Source organism: Ascaphus truei, chromosome 3 (assembly GCF_040206685.1).
Source record: "Ascaphus truei isolate aAscTru1 chromosome 3, aAscTru1.hap1, whole genome shotgun sequence".
Classification (NCBI taxonomy): domain Eukaryota; kingdom Metazoa; phylum Chordata; class Amphibia; order Anura; family Ascaphidae; genus Ascaphus; species Ascaphus truei.
The window spans coordinates 143,517,136-143,536,391 of NC_134485.1; the positions used below are offsets into that span (position 1 = coordinate 143,517,136).

The 19,256-nt window shown below is 42.8% G+C and overlaps 1 protein-coding gene across 3 annotated transcripts in view; it reads right to left on the bottom strand.

Moving 5' to 3' along the window:
* ULK2 (unc-51 like autophagy activating kinase 2) overlaps positions 1 to 19,256 on the bottom strand; it is a 148,106-nt gene that overhangs the window by 9,195 nt on the left and 119,655 nt on the right. Inside the window, exons 17-26 of one of the 3 annotated variants that reach the window (XM_075589602.1) lie at positions 17,336 to 17,481; positions 16,008 to 16,091; positions 9,920 to 10,203; positions 7,731 to 7,924; positions 5,610 to 5,719; positions 3,532 to 3,672; positions 2,332 to 2,540; positions 1,322 to 1,500; positions 697 to 815; positions 358 to 515 (exon numbers count right to left, since the gene is read on the bottom strand). In XM_075589602.1, coding sequence (XP_075445717.1) covers positions 358 to 515; positions 697 to 815; positions 1,322 to 1,500; positions 2,332 to 2,540; positions 3,532 to 3,672; positions 5,610 to 5,719; positions 7,731 to 7,924; positions 9,920 to 10,203; positions 16,008 to 16,091; positions 17,336 to 17,481 — 1,624 coding nt within the window. Of the gene's footprint in view, positions 1 to 357; positions 516 to 696; positions 816 to 1,321; positions 1,501 to 2,331; positions 2,541 to 3,531; positions 3,673 to 5,609; positions 5,720 to 7,730; positions 7,925 to 9,919; positions 10,204 to 16,007; positions 16,092 to 17,335; positions 17,485 to 19,256 lie in introns of all 3 variants that reach the window. The other 2 variants (XM_075589601.1, XM_075589603.1) reach the window with 2 other exon arrangements.

A 19,256-nucleotide genomic window follows, 5' to 3' on the forward strand; every position in this document is an offset into this window, starting at 1 on the left:
CAGGATCAACATAGGGCACTGAAGGGCTTAGTGCACAGCTTCACAATGCCGAGAATTATGTTCTTTTTCAAAGGGATCAAAGATTACCACACTGGACACAAACTATTGCGTCAGAGCCCTGATCTCATGTACTGTAGTAAGATATATTGGCTTTGTACCAAAAAAAAGTGGAAGCCAAGAATAAATGTTTATAAAGCTTGTTTCATAGGCTAAGATATATTTGATATATTTTAAAATGGAGGCCCCAAATCCTTTTAAATCCTAAAAGTACAAAAAACGAATCCTGTAGAATATATATGTGCTGCTTTCATTATATGAAAAATAGAGTGTATTAATTTTTCTGATCTGCCTGCTCACCATCTCCACCGCACAGTTATAGATCAGTTTATCTGCAGTGACGCTGTTAATCTCGTCCACAAATCGCTGCTTGTCTGAGAAGAAGCGGTTCAGTTGCTCAGTCAGTTTCTTGCACATGCTGATGCAGAATTTATACCGCTCGTTCATACTCTTCACAACTTCAACACAAAACGAGACAATAAATGAGCATGAGAGAAGCAATTAAAGGATCACTCGCTTATCAAGTTATAACCCAACATGTTTATGATTATAAAACTGTATAATATGAGACTTTAAATCTGTTTTTTTAAGAACGGGTTGGAACCAAATAAGAGTAAAACAGTAACAGCACTATCTAACCTTGTTTTACGGTGCTCGATGGGGTCAGCTTTCCAGATTTTATTTGTGATTTGGCAAGTTGCAGGGATGATGCTAAGAACTGTGCTACTTTCATGTACAACACCAGTTGTTCCACTTGTCTGTGGGAAGTAAAAAGGTATCAGGTCAAATATAAGAGAAATTATTATTGAAACGAGATAAATATTCTTGTTTAAACTCATCTATAAATGTGACTGCAGGGAAAAAAAAACTGTATTGAAACCTCTATTTCCCACATAGGTCAATACATGCTTATAAGCATGGCGTGTTACTAAATCCTATAGCTAAAGAAAATGGTAACGATGTGGTCCTGGTTACAATTAGAATTAGGACCAAAAATGACTTTATATGACAATCAAGATGTGAGGATTGGTGAAAAAAGAAACTGCTTTTATTCAGGAGACTAGCGACAAACAGTCTGCTCTGAAATAACTGTTATCAAACTGATAACATATAGAGGGGGTATCAGTAAGGAAACTGAAACGATATTCACGTTCCACTTTGCAATCAATTTCAAATATTATAAATAGGAAGGCGATAGACTGCAGCATATACAGTAGAGCTTGAGGGACAAAATTAAAGACACTATCTGCTCTTTTATACCTACCCCCATTCTTTACTCAGCTGGCTTATTTGATCCACCACAACGCTTTCCTGAATCTGGTAAAGAGATACAGCAGAGGCGCAGAGCTCAGGATTCCCGCCCCGGCTTGCTGTGAGTTCAATCACGCATTCTGTAAACGTCAGCATCAGGTTAAGGTGCCGAAGAGTGTCTGTGTGTTCTCTCTTTTAGGAGAATAAGGAAATAAAACACTGCATTAATCACTTTAATTCAGTTTCACTGCTTCTTCCAAACTGTTATTCCAAATATCAGTGTTTGCTTCCAAATCCGTCCAGGTTTGGGACACATTTATAACGTTGGAATATATAATAGTGTCGATTATGATTATGCGCTTCTGAACCTTTAAGGATATGTCTACTGCCCTACCAATCATTACAAGAGCTGATAATCACTGTCCTGTTAGAGGTCATGACCCCTTACTCACAATGAAATAATAGGGTGGAAGAATTATTCTGTTGCTTTCAGGTAGATCCTTCAGCCGCGGCCCCTTTAAACCTCCTACATCCCTGAAAAAATTCGGGGATGTTTTCCGTTTCTAACAGACTTGGCCGCGCGTCAGCCGCATTTCCCAGACAGCGCTAATGGCGGCTAACATTGAAAGCGCCCGCGGCGCCGAAAACGGCTGAAAACATGCTGCATCTGCCCACGATTTCAAAAATCGCGGGGAAACGACCGCAGGAGATTAAAGGCGGCCGCCACTGTAGTTGAGTAGACACTACACATACTTAGTATGAGCTCTTGATGGGATTGTCAAGACTATAATAAAATGCTGGAGTTTGTGGCGGCTGGAAATGTAAAGTAATATATATCATCATTATACAATGCAGTCTATTTTACGTAAAGGAAAAAGAACTTCCCATCCCCAACACAAACTTTCAGTGCAATAATTATCTGTGGAAAACAATCTCAACATCTTTGCTGATACTATATTGCAAAACAATGCATTTTTAGCCCATTCAAATCTCTTTACATGTGCCATTGTTTGCTCTTACTACCTCCATCAGCGTTTCCTCTGGAAGTTCAGGGGCCTCAAAAGTGATGAAGTCCTCCAAGCTGGGAGGGGATGTGCCGTAGGACATGTACTTCAGACTTGGTGCTGCATCTGCCCCTGGGGGAGAGGAACCCATGTGAATACCACAGGGTGAGCCCATGTGCACACGGCCGCTGGTTGAGCAGAGCGAACCACCGGAGCTGTTTGATCCAACTGCATAGAACAAAACACATGAACCTTAGGCATAGGATTGCATTTCAACTTTAAAAAAAATCAACATTACATTCTTTGTCATTGGTACTAATCTTTGAAAATACAAGTCATATTTGGCCATCTCTGATATCAGTAACATTCACGCTTGTGATAATGGAGAAAGCCAGAATGTGTGAATGATGTTAGCATATGATCTACAAAAGGCTTTGTGGAATTGGGCCTATCTGATTTGAAGGCATTAAATTACAAAAAAATAAAAAATGTAGTTTTAAGTAAAATAACTAAGTGTTTGTAAAACATTATTCTATATGGGATAACTAATTTGAACAAGATATATATATATATATATATATTTAAGTTATGGCGAGTAAAAAAAGTGACAAAAACCCTCCACAGCAAAGCATATAGCAAATGATCTGGACATCTTACAATAAAAAGTTGGTGTCTGAGGTGGTGCGTGGTAAAGTAAATTGCCCTAGGACACAACAAGATTCAACTGGTTCTCAAATATCATTTTCAGCTTAAAAGGCATTGCTATTACCACTAGGTTTTTGGTATGAGCTTGCCGTGGAGGGGTTAAATGCAAGAAGGATATTCCGTGCTGTGAGTTGAAGTGGATTTGTCACTAATCTGTGACAAATTATACTTTACATGGTACTATCCTCCCACTGAGTGGAGAGTAGGGAAAATCCCTGCTATGAACGGTGGTGCTAAATCGAGATACCAATCCTAGGAATGCTCTGAATTAATTCCAAATAGCTTTTACGCTACTCAAATCATTAATCAGTCAAAGGAGTTCTCATTTTTACTCAAATATGTGCTGTCTTCCTACTGAGAATCAAATAATGGTACACATTCTATTTCCCTTGCAACAATTACCATGCCACCACCATCTACAGTACTCCACTTTTTCAAAGAAACAAAACTGTCCAGGTTGTGTAAAATGATAATGCCAAACCAGAGGAGAGATAGAAAAATGTGCATGGATTACCTGAAGTAGTTCTAGTCCTCATCACCATATGGGTACAGGTTGGAGGGGTGGCACTGTTTGGAGGAGATCCCACAGTAAACATCACTGCTCTGGCACCCATTGAGGGAACAGTGAGTACAGCTCCACAGGCCCCTGCAGGAGCTGAAAATTACAAGGATTGTCAAATGTAGTAAACAAAGTAGGATTCATTTCATACCGTTACTGGATACAAAAGCAACCATGGAATTTACAACTGAATCCAATGCGTTATTAGGAATCAACAGGTTCACAGCTCGAGAGATGCAAAAGGTGTGTACAATTTTTGTCCCCAGGGAAGCCCATACAACAAACTCAACTCTGGAACTTAATATTTTAAATGCTCTCCTCAACGAAGAATCAGGGGGATGTATATATACAAGAACGTCTGCTTTAATTGGGGGTTAAATCCCCACCATATATGCAACATTTCATTAAATGTGCAATTCCTCCTCTTTTCTCCTAAATTTATCCTACAAAGCTTTTCCACACTACTTTGTGGCCCAAACTATACATTTGGTCTTATGACCTTTTTCTGTAACTCCAACAGTCAATGTCATAGATCCAATATAGATTAGACTTCAGTTGAGAAATATGTATTAAAAACTACTGAATATGGAAGAAAATGCATGTCATCAATGATGTCACAGTTGACAGTCAACTATCAGCAAACTGTGACACAGCACTGCTGTGCTAAACCCACGCAAATCAAACATGGTACTTTTGATCAAATTAATATAACTAACAAGGCCCAAGAACTAAAAGGAGTGAGGTGTTGTGTTTTACACAAAAAAATTATGTTTTTGTTGAAAAATGTGCGAGAGAGCCACACCATTAACATTATGTGATCTCTAATGCTTATAAAAACTGAAACTGCATTCCAATCAGTGATACTTGACAGGCCTGAATGCAGTGAGATGAAGCCTTGTAACTTCAAGTTTTTTCTTTTAAAGTCCTAATGTGTGTTAAAAAATCAACAACTGTATTTCCAAAGACAGTGGACAAACAATAACACGGAAAGACTTTAATGGCTAACAAAATCTATTAGGCATTTTAACTGGCACACTGCATGAATCCATTGAGGTTTTTCTTCTTTTAGGCCACATTAGCAAAGCTGAGTTTGCACGAACAGTAAGAATAATCCATAGATACAAAAATTGGCAAACAGCGCCACCATATAGACAGAATGGGGGGATGGGTGGATGGGGTGGGAGTTAGCAAGACGCATAACACAGTGGACCTTGGTTCAGTTAACTTTGACAGCATTGTGATAATATTTGATCTTCAGAGCACCAAAGGGAAGTACCACGTTTCTCTTATTTTGCGTGGGAAGGAGGCAGAAGAAAAGTTTTTTCACCTCGAAACATTGCCCCTTTATTTATTTTCAGATTTCTTTGTTTAACACGATATGACCGTGCTACATTTGTTATAGTATTATCTTTCCACTCGTATAGGATTGTACAAGACATTAAGGTCCAGAACGCTACAGTTATTTGATAACATTGGTTTCGGATGGTGTTCCTGGACATATACCCGACAATCTAAAGATGCATGAGTATCTGTTCCTCAAAATGTTGATACATAAGACAATTTAGCTGTAGGAATAATATTCTTTCACTCATAACTTCTGTAATTACGCCTGTATGTTACCAATAGTTATATGTAACCCATTTATGTGTACTATTTCTAGCAATAGTCCAAAATAAGTGCACTCACAATACCAGGTAACAAATCGGCACGGGTGCACAGCAACAATGGTCCTGCTGGATGCAGAGCCACAGGTAGATCAAAAATAGAAAAAGAGGCACTCCACTGGTGTTTCGGTCCACATGCGAACCTTTGTCCAGATGAAACCGAAACGTTGATGCTTGTGCAATACATTTTATAATCTTTGGAAGACCAGTGGAGTGCCTTTTTTTCTATTTTTGATCTACAATTTCTAGTAGACATTTTTGATCTTAGCGGTTTCATTATTCATTGATATATTGCGTGTGGGGAACATTATATTCTTTGTATGGTTAATTCTTACCAATACATACAAAGCAGTGTATGTGGAACCATACCTGTATCCATGGGATGTTCAGAGTTGAGACTGTCTGTGCTGCCCTGGTAATGCTGACCACCTAGGGTACCCCTCCCTGTCTGGTCTGATAGCTTCCCAGCACTTACAGATCTATAATGAAGCAAATTAGAATATTCTACTGTTTCTAAAAAGTTTTCATAGGCTTATGTTTTATACACAAACCAGACCACAGACTCATCAGAAACAAATTATCACCCTAATCTTCAGAGATAAGGTTATCTGAGCTCTAGTAATGCCACCAGGTAAAAAGTTAGCAGCCATTTTATTTTAGATTTTGGGCCCATTTTCAGGAATAAAAACTCAGCCCCCCCCCCCCCCCCACACACAAAAGTTAGAACATAAATCATATTTTAAAGTATGGGGAAGAAATCATTAGAATGTCAAAAAGTAGCACAGTAGAAAATGTAGGTTTTTAGAATATGTCTACAGGTGAGTACCCTGATATGAGTAGAAGGTTCTAATTATCTGGTATAAGCAACATGTAAAGGAAAGCTGGTAACTTTGTGGACTAGTGATGTACCGAGTACCCGGAAATTACCTGGACCAGGCACCCCAGGGATGGACCCTGTCCCGCGTAATTCCCTTTCTGCTCTGCTCCCTCGGAGAGAGAGGAGGACCACGGCGACATTGTGGGAGCAACGGCAGACATCCTGGAGGCGTTGGTAGCAGAGGACGTCATTGTTGAGCCGGTGGGAGCAGCGGAACACATCCTATCACAGCTGATGCCGGTAGGAGCCGGGAACATGTAACACTCCTGCTCCTGTCACATGTGCCCCGGCTCCCACCAGCATCAGCTGTGATAAGCCAGTGGGAGCAGCGGAACACATCTTAACAATGATGTCCTCTGCTTCCACCGTTGCTCCCACGATGTCGCCGTGGTCCTCCTCACCCTCCACCGCCTGCAGGTAAGCCAAAACTACCCGACTGGGTACCCGGCCTGTAAATTTCCCCTGATACCCGCCAATCCTCAGTATCCGGTACAACACTATTGTGGACCACTCTCATTATGCATCTTAATCTTGCTTGGTGTGGATTTGTAGAATCCCAGGGTCTCAATATCCCTTTATAGGCCATTCATATTGAATTGCACTTAAATCCATATAGAAACTAAAATAACTTTATTGGTCATAAAAAGGGAGTATATGGGGTGTGAGGGTGTATGTATATATATATATATATATATATATATATATATATATATATATATATATATATATAAATAATGTGAAGCTAAAACAAATGGTGTGCGGGAGTTAGAGTAGGCAATTGGATCCACAAATTATGCCCAGTTATAAGAAAAATGGAAAATGCCCCTCAAGGGGTTAATAATTGTTAGGATCACACATAGCCATTTACGGTACAATCAACCAATATTAGGTACAGTATAAAAGTATATCCTATAATCTCACATATAGTGTTAGGAATATTTAATTTAGGACAACTATATCACAGTAAAGGTGAACAGATATAGTGTGTATCGCAGCAAGAAACAAATTGACACTTATCAAATGTTCACTGTGAATTGACATAGTAAGTATACGCAAAGTACACTGTTGCATTGTTGCCAAAGGTATCTTATGCATACATATCACAAGCATAGAGGAACATCCCTGTAATATGTCGTAGAATTCCCCTCTTGTAAATATTCAGTGTCTGAATCACAATAAAATAAATCCGAGTAGCAGGTTGTACAAAATGTTTAAGAAGGCTTGGTATATTTAATCATATATCAACTATCATGTAGCTAAAAGCATGTTTAGCCTTAATAAAAGTACCTGATCTCAACAGAGATTAGTGTCCATTAATGTGATCCTAAACATAAGGTCTAGCATTATTCATGACTGTTAGGTATTATAGGGTTAAGTATGGTGAGTCCAACATAGAACTATAGTTCTCTTCCATTATCTGCAGTGTTTCTACTGTATGTCAGTCTATAAATTTCAGCATATAGCGGAACCAGTGTCTCCAGGTAAATAACTTTTCAATTCATATAAATCCACTACTAGGCTAAAGATGATGATGGTATATCTATCTATCTATATATTTACATACTGTACAAACGCATTTGAACATTTCACAATAGTTTAAAAAATGATCTAACCTTCCGAACGTGGTCTTGCTATGCTCTGCAGTGATCAGCTTTTCAGCTCCATGTGTGCAGTGGAAATGGGAGAACTCCCTTGGGTCGGACAAGTCTTTAGCCTGCACGGTGGTGTCTACAGGTCCTTGACGAGTGACCAACGCCAGCAGATTGGTTGATGCTTGTGTTTTAGGGATCTTAAATGGAGCGGTCGCCTGGAAATGCAATATCATTATCAGTGCAAGATTATTTAAAGGGGATTTCTACATAATTAATTGCCATCTGGACATAGCTGCAGATGGACAAGTTGGCAGCAGGCCATTGCTGTGCAATATACTGGCAGGGTGAGCTGTGAGTTTTCCTTTTTATCATGGGGTAAAAGGAGATCATAAAAGAACTTTAATATAGTAAGTGAAGCATATTTATGACGTGTCAGACTTCAATCTACAATATTTGCAGATATAGAGGGAAGCACAAAGGATAGAGAAAATCTTGCAAAGTGTAGTACATAAATTAGAACGAAATTCAGATCTGCTAAAACATTTCACTAACAAACATCAGTACAGCAGTGTGCCAACAATGGAACTTGGCCTTATTGTTACGTCACGATGTACCCCACGTATTAAAGTCCTTGCATTTGCCATGTTATCGACCATGGCCAGACCTACCGCAGCGCCTCAGCATGATCCTCGGAGTGACTCACTGCACAAACGAAGAGCTGTCCCAGCGCAATTCGTAAGGGGGAGCCTAACTTCATCTTGGTGACGACAACGCAAGTGAAACAAAACGCAACACCGAGTTTCATTGTTGGCACGCAGCTGCACTGATGTTTGTATTTCATTCTGGTTCAATGAATTTACAAAACTATACAGGATTCTCTCTTCTCTTTGCTTTGCACTTCCCTCTATAACTACACATCTTTTGTGTTGGCTGAAGGGAGATTCAGGTGCCAGGAGGATGGTAATGGCAGGACTTAAATTTTGAGTTTCGTTTCAATTTTATGTAACATTTATTTTTATCTATTCCTTTATGGTGCTGGTGAAACTGCTTTGTTTTTTCTAGTGGACCAATCTATGAAAGCAACAACTCATGTTCAGGTTAAACATTGTGTGCTGGTTATAGTTATAACTGAGCTATACTCAAAAAGAATGTAAATACAATCCAAATGCTACACAAAGACCTTTTCTAGGTGTGCCTTGCAGTCTGTGTGTTAACTGACCTTGCTGCTTTCTACTACACTTTGAGGGAGGCAAAGGGGTTACCAAAAGTACTAAAAGGCCTTAAATATGGTCTCTGGTGATTGAAGCAGACAAATGTTTAGATGTAGTTATATTTAACACAATACACCTTTACACTGCAGCATGCTCATTTTCTTATGGGTGCAAGACATGAAAAGGCGCTTCGTGCTTTCTTTGCGCAGCTAAGAAAGAAGAATGTCAGATATGGTATATGCAGCTTGTGCTCAGTTGGGTAAATACAGATGTAGCACAATGGTTGGTTGTGTAGTAGGCACGGAATCTGTCACGGTTAAGGTCCTGGTACCCGCATGCTCACGGAATCCCTGTGACCAGACTAATGGCCCATCAGGATTAACACAGCAGGGTGAATGGGACTGCCGCTGTGTGAATCCTACATCAGTCTGTAAGAGACACGCAGTGAATCTGTCACTCTCTCTGACCACGAACAAGCGATCGCGCTGCTTTTATTTTATTTTAACATTATTGACGCAGGGGTCCACGGAGCTGAACCGCATTCATTTCAGCCCCAGGGACCCCCTGCTTCCAGAGTTACAGGCCCCGGTATCTCCTATGTGTTTAAATGTCCTGGTCATGGGACGCGGCAGAATTAAACATGCAGGGAGATACCAGAACCCCATACTGGGGCCTGTATTTCAGGAAGCAGTCCCAGGGCCTAAGATTGATGCGGTGCAGCTCCAGAAACCCCCATGCTTCAATTTTTTTTAATTAAAATAACAGAGAGTGTGACTGATTATGTTCACTCTCGCTGCACTTCTCTTACAGACTGATGCAACCCGGTAGGATTCACACAGCAGGAGTCCCATTCAGAAGAATGGATCCCTGCTGTGTTAATCCCGACAGGCAATTCACCCCTGCCAAGCACTGTGCCGCGAATGCTCTACTTTTGGTCCGCGGTTCATCAGCACGTGTTGGGGTAGGTTAGAGATACAAGATGCTGCATCTGTAACTAACCTTAGTAGGCGATCCAATGATGGTTGGAAGAGGAGTTTTATAGAGCCATTCTGAGCTCCGTGGTGATGATCCCATGTGCTTTGTGGGAGAAGCCCCAAGGCTGACAGGGCGGGTTGGCTGTGGAGAGTGGCTGAAGCCATGTCCTGCATATGAGGGACACACAGGGTCTGAGTGTTGCTTTCGCAGCTTCTGTTTGTTCTGGTAGATGTCAGTGAGGGTAGGGGCACTCTGAAGCCTGGCTCCCAACAAAGATTGTGGTGACTGGGACTGTGGCACTGGAGATCCTGCAAGAGTACAAAGTTGTTGGAAGCTATAAATGTCACTATTATAAAAATACAATTCCAACTAAGTAAGCATTTCACCCCCTTCCCCCCCAGCCCCCCCCAAAACATTTGTGGTAGATGGAAACTACTAAACATGGTACTTATTTTGAGGAAAAAAATCCCCTTAAGCTTGTGTGATTTTTCACAGCAGTGGAACACATTTTCCACTGAGAAATTTGTTGCAACGTGAGAGAGAAGTACCACGGAATGGCCATTTTTATCCTAGGCCTCTAAAGATTTAACAGAGATTTTTGGGAATTGCAATCAAAATTGGTTCCCTTTTAGAGACGGAAAAAAATAACACAATCAGATGAGAATGTGTAAGAGATTTGAGAACAAGGGAGTTTCTGTCCTGGAATATCATGGGTGTTTCTTATACCAGTTTTTAAATAAAATGGACCTGGATTTGGAAAAAACTTGGACAAGACCCCTACTTCAGTTTTGGAGCTTAATTCTCATTCATAGTCTTCAGCCAATACACCGATCCCCCCTATTGTGTAATTTTGGCTAAAGCACTTGATGCTCCTGTAGTGAAGGTTAACAGGTAATTATAATGTTGTTCCTCTGTATGTAAACTTGTACATGTACATTTTTATCTATACAGAGCAATGTACACAGTGCATTTCAGTCATCATACATTTTTTCTGCCCTATCAAAAGCTGTCAAATAGTTTACTTTTTTTAATGTACAGTGAGTACTCTGCAGTGCATAAATGGCTAAGGATGATAAATAAATATAATCTCTATTTAAATAAAAGTTATTTTATTATTTCTATTGTTACTAACTTTCCACTAGTTCAGATTCATTATTAACAGTCATGTGCCTTGACCAGTAATATGAAATAATGATTCCGAACTAGGTTACTAAGGGTCATATTTACTTAGTGATGCCAAAAAGCAAGGCGTCTTACTGCCAATTCAAGTGAGTGGGTTATACAGTTTAGCACATTTTAGTAAAAAATAATCCACAGTGCCTAGTAACCTCAGTTCATGGTTCCTTCCACAGATTTGGCGAGAGGCATGGGAGGTACAGGATGGCATATTCCCCTTCGATTTATGAGTATGTGCAACAGAATCCACATTATCACTATCATCCTGAGAGCACTCTTGGATAATATTTAACAAAAGGAAGTGGAAGGGGTACATAGGGGATTTACGCTTAACAGCTAGAGCAGCGGTACGCAAACTGGGGGGCGCAAGATTATTTAGGTGGGGCGTGGGCTGCGTGCGGGGAAACCTGGGGGCGGGCAGAGCTGTGCACGGGCGGCCAGAAGCTCCGTGCTGAGGCTGCTTCTCTGCTGTGTCTTGCAGAGGGGGCGGGTCTTGTTGCGGGGGCAGGGCTTTCCTTCCCTGCACAAATACATCCCCTTCCTTCTCCTGTGTTACCCGTCCCAGTTTTCAGCAGCATGGGGGGCAGGAGCAGGCTTACAGTAGTACTTCCTCCCCCAGGTGAAAGTCTGTGACTTATGATTGTGTGTTGTGTCTATCTGTCTGTGTTGTGTGTTGTGATTGTGTGTGGTGTGTGTTGTGATTGAGTGTATGTGCGTGTGGTTGTGATTATGTGTTGTGATTGAGTGTGTGTGTTGTGATTGTGTGTTGTGTTGTTGTGAGTGTGTGTGTTGTGTCTGTGTTGGTTGTGATTGAGTATGTGTGCTGTGTCTGTGTTGTGATTGTGTGTATATGTGTTGTGATTAAATGCACCGGTGCGCAAACTGGGGCGTACGGTCTCCAAAGCATGGCGCTTCGGGAGACAAACAAAATTGACTTTGGAGCGCACTCAGCAGCAGTCAATGCACACACATACAAACACACACAAAAATAGCCCAGGTCCATCCCCCCCGCTCGTGCTTGCAAAATTATGCAGGACACCCTGTGCTCATGCTTGGAGAGTTGGTGATGTCACCGCTCTCAGCGGCAGCATGGACGCAGCCTAATTTTGCAAGTGCGAGCTGTTGAAATAAGTATTTAGACATATTTGTATTTACATTGTATACCGTTTAATAAAGTTTTTTTTTTCATGTGATTGATTACATCAGGCAGGGGGGGCCCGAGAAATTTCATGGATGAAAAGGTGGGGCTCGGCATAAAAAAGTTTGCTCACCATTTTCCTATATGTTGTGCTGTTCTTAGTGTCTGAATAAAAATATAATAATAAAAAAAATAGATATGGAGAGGTTCTTCTTTTTTAAGCAATTGTTCTTTCAAAAGGAAGTGGAGGTTTATAATATTTATAAAGGACTAGCTGAGAGCCCCGGCGTTGCCCGGGATGTTTGTGGTGTGGGTGTGGCATTTGGGTGGGGAGTGGTCCACGCGGCCCATGTGCGGTGGTAGTGCTGCTGTGGCTGTACTGATGGTGATTGTATTGGTGTGCTGATTTGGGAGGGTTTGGTGCTGATGTGGGGGTGCGGATGTGGGTGTGCCGATGGGGGAGGTGCAAAGGTGGCGATGTGTGGGTGCTGATGGTGTTGATGGGGGCTGGGAAGGGTGGGGAGCCGAGAATGCCAGTGTGCTGGGGGGGCATGGGATACCGGTGTGCTGATGTGGTGGTGCTGGGGTGTGTGTGTGTATACATGTTTGTGTGTATACATTGTATGTGTGTGTGTATACATGTGTGTGTGTGTATGTGTACGTGTGTGTGTATACACGTGTGTGTGTATACACGTGTGTGTATACACGTGTGTGTGTATACACGTGTGTGTGTATACACGTGTGTGTGTATACACGTGTGTGTGTGTATACACGTGTGTGTGTATACACATTTGTGTATACACGTGTATACATGTTTGTGTGTGTGTATACATGTTTGTGTGTATACATTGTATGTGTGTGTGTGTGTATAAGTGTGTGTGTGTGTGTACATTTGTGTGTGTGTACACATGTTTGTGTGTGTATACACATGTGTGTGTGTGTGTGTATACATGTGTATGTGTGTATGTGTGTATACATGTGTGTGTGTATACATGTGTGTGTGTATACACATGTGTGTGTGTGTGTATACATACATGTGTGTGTGTACACATGTGTGTGTGTGTATACACGTGTGTGTGTGTGTGTGTATACACATGTGTGTGTGTGTATACACATGTGTGTGTGTATACACATGTGTGTGTGTGTATACACATGTGTGTGTGTATACACGTGTGTGTGTATACACGTGTGTGTGTATACACGTGTGTGTGTGTGTATACACGTGTGTGTGTGTGTATACATGTGTGTGTGTGTATACATGTGTGTGTATACATGTGTGTGTGTGTGTATACATTATGTGTATGTATACCTGTGTGAGTGTATACGTGTGTGTGTATGTGTACATGTGTGTGTGTGTGTATGTCTCCATGTGTGTGTGTGTATGTCTCCATGTGTGTGTGTGTATGTCTCCATGTGTGTGTGTACGTGTACATGTGTGTGAGTATATGTGTACATGTGTGTGTGTACGTGTCTACGTGTACATGTGTGTGTGTGTGTGTGTACGTGTACATGTGTGTGTGTACGTGTCTACGTGTACATGTGTGTGTGTGTCTACGTGTACGTGTGTGTGTGTCTACGTGCGTGTGTGTACGTGTGTACGTGTGTGTCTACGTGTGTGTGTTTGTGTATACGTGTGTGTGTTTGTGTCTACGTGTGTGTGTTTGTGTATACGTGTGTGTGTGTATACGTGTGTGTGTGTGTCTACGTCTGTGTGTGTGTGTGTGTCTACGTGTGTGTGTGTGTGTGTGTCCCTGTGTGTGTTTGTGTCCCTGTGTGTCCTTTGGCCCGTGACTCCGCCTCAGGGAAGGGGGGGGGGTGGGGGGGAGGTGGTGGGAAGGGGGGGGCGGGGGGGAGGTGGTGGGAAGGGGGGGGTGGGGGGGAGGTGGTGGGAAGGGGGGGGAGGTGGTGGGGAGTTGGGAAGGGGGGTGGGGGAGGTGGGAAGGGGGGTGGAGGTGGTGAGGAGGTGGTGGGAGGTTGTAAGGGGGGAGTGAAGGGAAGGTGAAGGGGGGGTGAAGGTGGGGGTGGAGGGGAGGTGAAGGTGGGGGTGGAGGGGAGGTGAAGGGGGGGGGTGGAGGGGAGGTGAAGGGGAGGTGAAGGGGGGTGGAGGGGAGGTGAAGGGGGGGGTGGAGGGGAGGTGAAGGGGGGGGGTGGAGGGAGGTGGAAGGGAAGGGAAGTGGAGTGAGGGGAGGTGAGGGGTGGGTGAGGGGAGGTGAGGTGAAGGGGGGTGAGGGGAGGTGAAGGGGGGTGAGGGGAGGTGAAGGGCGCTCCCTCACCCGTCCGGCAGCTCCCTCACCCGTCCGGCCGCTCCCTCACCCGTCCGGCCGCTCCCACGTGGTCTGAGGCGGGAGGCAGCTTGTTGTGGCCGCTCCCCCGCTGTGTCCCGGGCGCTCGCTCCCCCGCTGACTGTAGCGGCGCCAGGGGGTGGAGGGGAGGTGAAGGGGGGTGAAGGGGAGGTGAAGGCCGCTCACTCACCCGTCCGGAAGGTCCCACGTGGTCTGAGGCAGGAGGCAGCTTGTTGTGGCCGCTCCCCCGCTGTGTCCCGGGCGCTCGCTCGCTCCGCTGACTGTAGCGGCGCCGGGGGGGGGGGGGGGGGGTGGAGGGGAGGTGATTTGAAGGGGGGTGAGGGGTGGGTGAAAGCCGCTCACTCACCCGTCCGGCAGCTCCCTCACCCGTCCGGCCGCTCCCACGTGGAACTGAGGCGGGAGGCAGCTTGTTGTGGCCGCTCCCCCGCTGTGTCCCGGGCACTCGCTCCTCCGCTGACTGTAGCGGCGCCGGGGGGGGGGGTTGAAAGCGCGGGAGACACGGGGAGAGGAGGAGGCTGATTTCGGGGAGGAAGAGGCGGAGGCTCCGGCGGGTATGTGAGGCCCCCCCCCCGGGTTATACATGCTGCTAATGTACACACCCCCCCTACTGTGTGTGTGTGTCCCTGTGTGTGTGTGTGTGTGTGTCCGTGTCCGTGTCCGTGTCCGTGTGTGTGTGTCCCTGTGTGTCCTTTGGGCCGTCACTCCGCCTCAGGCCAATGAGAGGTGTGCGGGGGCGGCCCAAGGGACCAATGAGATTTCCCCTAGGGACACCGGACATCCAGCAGGCAGGCATGCATGCAGGCAGGCAGGCAAACATACAGTGCTTTCACTAATATTTATAAAGGATACAATTTACTACTACTACTATTAGAAATACTTCTAGTACTGTACGTACTGGCAAGTGGCTATTGTAATAAATACATTAATTATTGCATTCTTTTTTTTTGCAACACTTTACTGGTCCCTGTGGCTACAAAAGGGTTAATTAAAAAGTGGAGCAAAGAAGAATTGTTATGACATGTTTAAGTTCAACATGTTGATCACATAGGAAACCTTTATCTCTTTGGAACTCAATTACTGTAAGTGTTTCCTCCAACCTTAGTTCAACCCTGTAAGAAGTTCAATGAGGTGACAGGGGATGGAGACAGGTATTTGTTAATACTTGTTGAGCATAACCATTCAGTACAATCACACAAAAAGGTCCCCTAAAAGGAAATCTTCTGAGTTTAAGTTTACCATGTACTACATGTGTCAGAATATTTTATGTATAGGTGTCTGAACTATTAAAATAAGAAACAAGCAAACAAGTTTTACTCCCATTGTTTTTGTATCCTATTTTTAGCCTGGCCCTGTAACAATACTGTTCAATTGGATTATGTGCCTGATTGCAATAAAATCTGACCCCTGGTGTCAGTAGTTGCAATAATTTTTGGCCTTCACTATTTGTACCTTGAATGCTACATTCTAAAGAAGCAAAGTAAGGAACAGATCTTACCACCAGAAGAGTTTCTGCTCCTGGATTCATGTCCCTGAGCGTGTCCACAACAGCAATGCCCAAGCTGCTCTGGGATGGTACCAACTGCCAAGTAACAGAAGCCAGTGAGTAGAACACCCCAACTCTTACGCTCACCAGGAGAGACAGGCATGAAGGTGCATTCAACTTGAAAACATTAGCAGTTGTTTTAGCTTATTTTAGAGGCTGAGGTAATTTTGTTGATTGATTTTTCTGGACACACTGCGATTTATCGGTCTGCGACTATAATGACAAGGCAATACACGGGTTGGGGTTACACTAAATTTACCTTTTTTATTATGCCCATGGCAGGAGGAGTTTTTGTTTTCTTCTGTAGATCTATTTTAATCAGCATTGTGCACAACTCCAGCTATTTGAAAGTAACAAGTTATTCTAAATACTCTAATGGGAATCATTACCCCAACAAAGCTAATAAAGTATCTAAATGTAGACCACCATTAAAGTATCAAGAGCATAATAACATGAAAATTCTCAATAAAAAAAGAAAAAGCAAGGAAGTAATGATATATTTGACATATATGGCTTACATGGCTAACAATATGCTCTAAAAAGCACAATTAATAAAATTGCAAGAAGACAACTATGGGTAAAATGTATAAAGACTTGTGCATTTTGCCCCAAAACAGAGATTTTTTTTTAAAAATTGTGTCAATTTGCACCAGCAGCTCAAGTATACAACTTGTTAATCTTGTTTCTTACATTTAGTGCATTGTACTTAGGAACAGAGGTTAATACCATATTAGCTTGGCGTATTTGACACAAAGAGAAAGCAAAACTGTGCCAGTTATAGGCTCAAATTTTGATATATCTCAATATAATATTTTATAATCTCCTATTCTAACCCCTCTTCAACCCTTCAGTGATGCAAGCTGGGCAAAGTTCCTTGATGCACTAGCACAAAGTGACAAGTCAAAAATAAATAAAAATTGCACCTGTTTTTAGAGCCATTTTCCAATTTGCGCTGCTGGATACACATGGCACACTGTACAATGTAGTCTATTAGGGACAAGGAGTGGCTCAGTGTGTAAAGACACTGACTGGCACTGAGTTTGAAGCAGGGGAACCTGATTCAATTCCCAGTGTCGACTCCTTGTGACCTTTGGCAAGTCACTTTATCTCACTGTGCCTCAGGCACCAAAAACATAAGATTGTAAGCTCCACAGGGCAGGGACCCGTGCCTGCAAAATGTCTCTGTAAAGCGCTACGTACAACTAGCAGCGCTGTACAAGAACATGCTATTATTATTATTACTTGTATTTACGGACTTCAAGACGAGCTTGATGGTTTACCTAATGGTGAAGGAGAGTATGGTCGTGATGAGCCGGTAGACAAACGGCGTCCGATAGCTTGCACCATGTCTGCGGAGCTGGGAGAGCCGGATCCAACCTTTAAAAAGCCCATGGGGCTGGTACTGGAGCGTCTTACTGCCCCAGATCTGCTGGAGAGAAACATACGAGAGAGAGAGTTTGACTTCTATCAATGAGATATTACATCTTGTTAACTTATCTCCCATTTGACCAGAAAAAATCCCCACGTCAACGGTGCAAAATCAACTAAAAAAAACTAGTTGGAACTTTTACTTAAAGCAGCAGTCCAAGATGTCTGTTTCTCCTCCCCACCCCACTTTAATATGTGCATCACCACAATCCACGCAATGATAAGTAATTAGCTCATCTATCGGCGAAGATTCGGCTCAGGGGTTTACTAAATTGCTGTCAGTGCAGCAGAACAGGACCAAAGATGCAAAGTTCTGTGGGGAAGATCATGTGACCAGGCAATCACTAGATACAATTGAGCTTGAACAGCTAGAGAGAGGACAGGGCTCAAAAAGGTTTGTGCCAGAGCCTGTTTCAGAAGAGGAAGGAGATGTGACTTTGTAAATGGTTGCTATAGAAACAGAAAGCCGTGTTACATTATAATAAAAAATAAATAAAAAAAATTGACTTTTTTTATGTAACGCTACAAGTATTTTCTCATAGTACAGAACTTATTTAAAAAAAAAAAAAAAAAACACAAAAAAAACAAAAACACATACTGTAGCATATTGCTTGGTCTGCAGCTTTAAACCAACATAAAAATAATAAGTGAAGACTGCAAAAAGTATCTTCTTCAAATTGCTGTATACATTTCATGTTGGTCCAGTAAAGAATAGTCAAACAAACAACCTCAAACTGGAAATACAGGCCTAAAAATACAAACATATGAAAAACAGCAATTTGAATAGGCATTTAACAGTCACTTCTGAATAATCGTCAATACTTTAAGTCCAGTACAGAGGGCCCCGCTTCTCGGCGGTACCGAGAAGGGGGCCGCCATGCCTGCTCTGAGTTCAGCGGTCGAGTTTGTGCATGCGCATAAGGGGGGACTGCAAGTCTGCGCCGCTTTGTGGCGGCGTGATGGAACGGAACTCGCCATATGAGCGGGGCCCTCTGTACGTGAAATGTTTATAACAGCTAAAAATTACTTCTGCCTTTCTGGTTCAAGATGTTCCACTCAAGTGCCTTTTTGAATTATTTATGTGGCTATACAGGAGAGCAACGTCCTCCTAACTTAATGGTGCTCTTAAGATATATTGCAATATCTAAAGTTAACACTTTAGAGAATCAGTCAATGGGAAGAATATTAAATAACCAAGTCTGAGGCTTTCCTATATAATTTACACACACTTATTACAGACAGGAATAGTACCCGTTTTTGCTCGAGGCCCTTTCTGTACTCCGCAAATAAATGAGAAGATTTAGGAAAGAAGACACTGGGTCATTAGTCTTAAATAATGATCTGTAGTAAATAGTATATTTTATTTTTACATGGAGAAGAATTACAATATACAGTAAGCTCTAAAGGACAGGGATAGGTGCTTGAAAAATGTTGCGTAGAGCCATGTGTACCCGCCAGTATTATGTATGAAAAAAGTTATTAATTTGATTTCTGAAATATACATGACCATACTGTGCAGTTATATGACATACTTTCAATTTTCTATATTCAAAAAGATACAATTGACAGTTTATTCTACATGTTTTTCCTCTCATTCCATAATTAACATTCTGATGACTCGAGGAGATGAGGAGTGAGAGAGAGGTGTGTGGTGGAGACAGGTGGGGACCATGGGGGGGGGGAAGACAGGTGGGGGCGATGGGGGGGAAGACAGGTGGGGGCGATGGGGGGGAAGACAGGTGGGGGCGATGGGGTGTGGGGGAGACAGGAGGG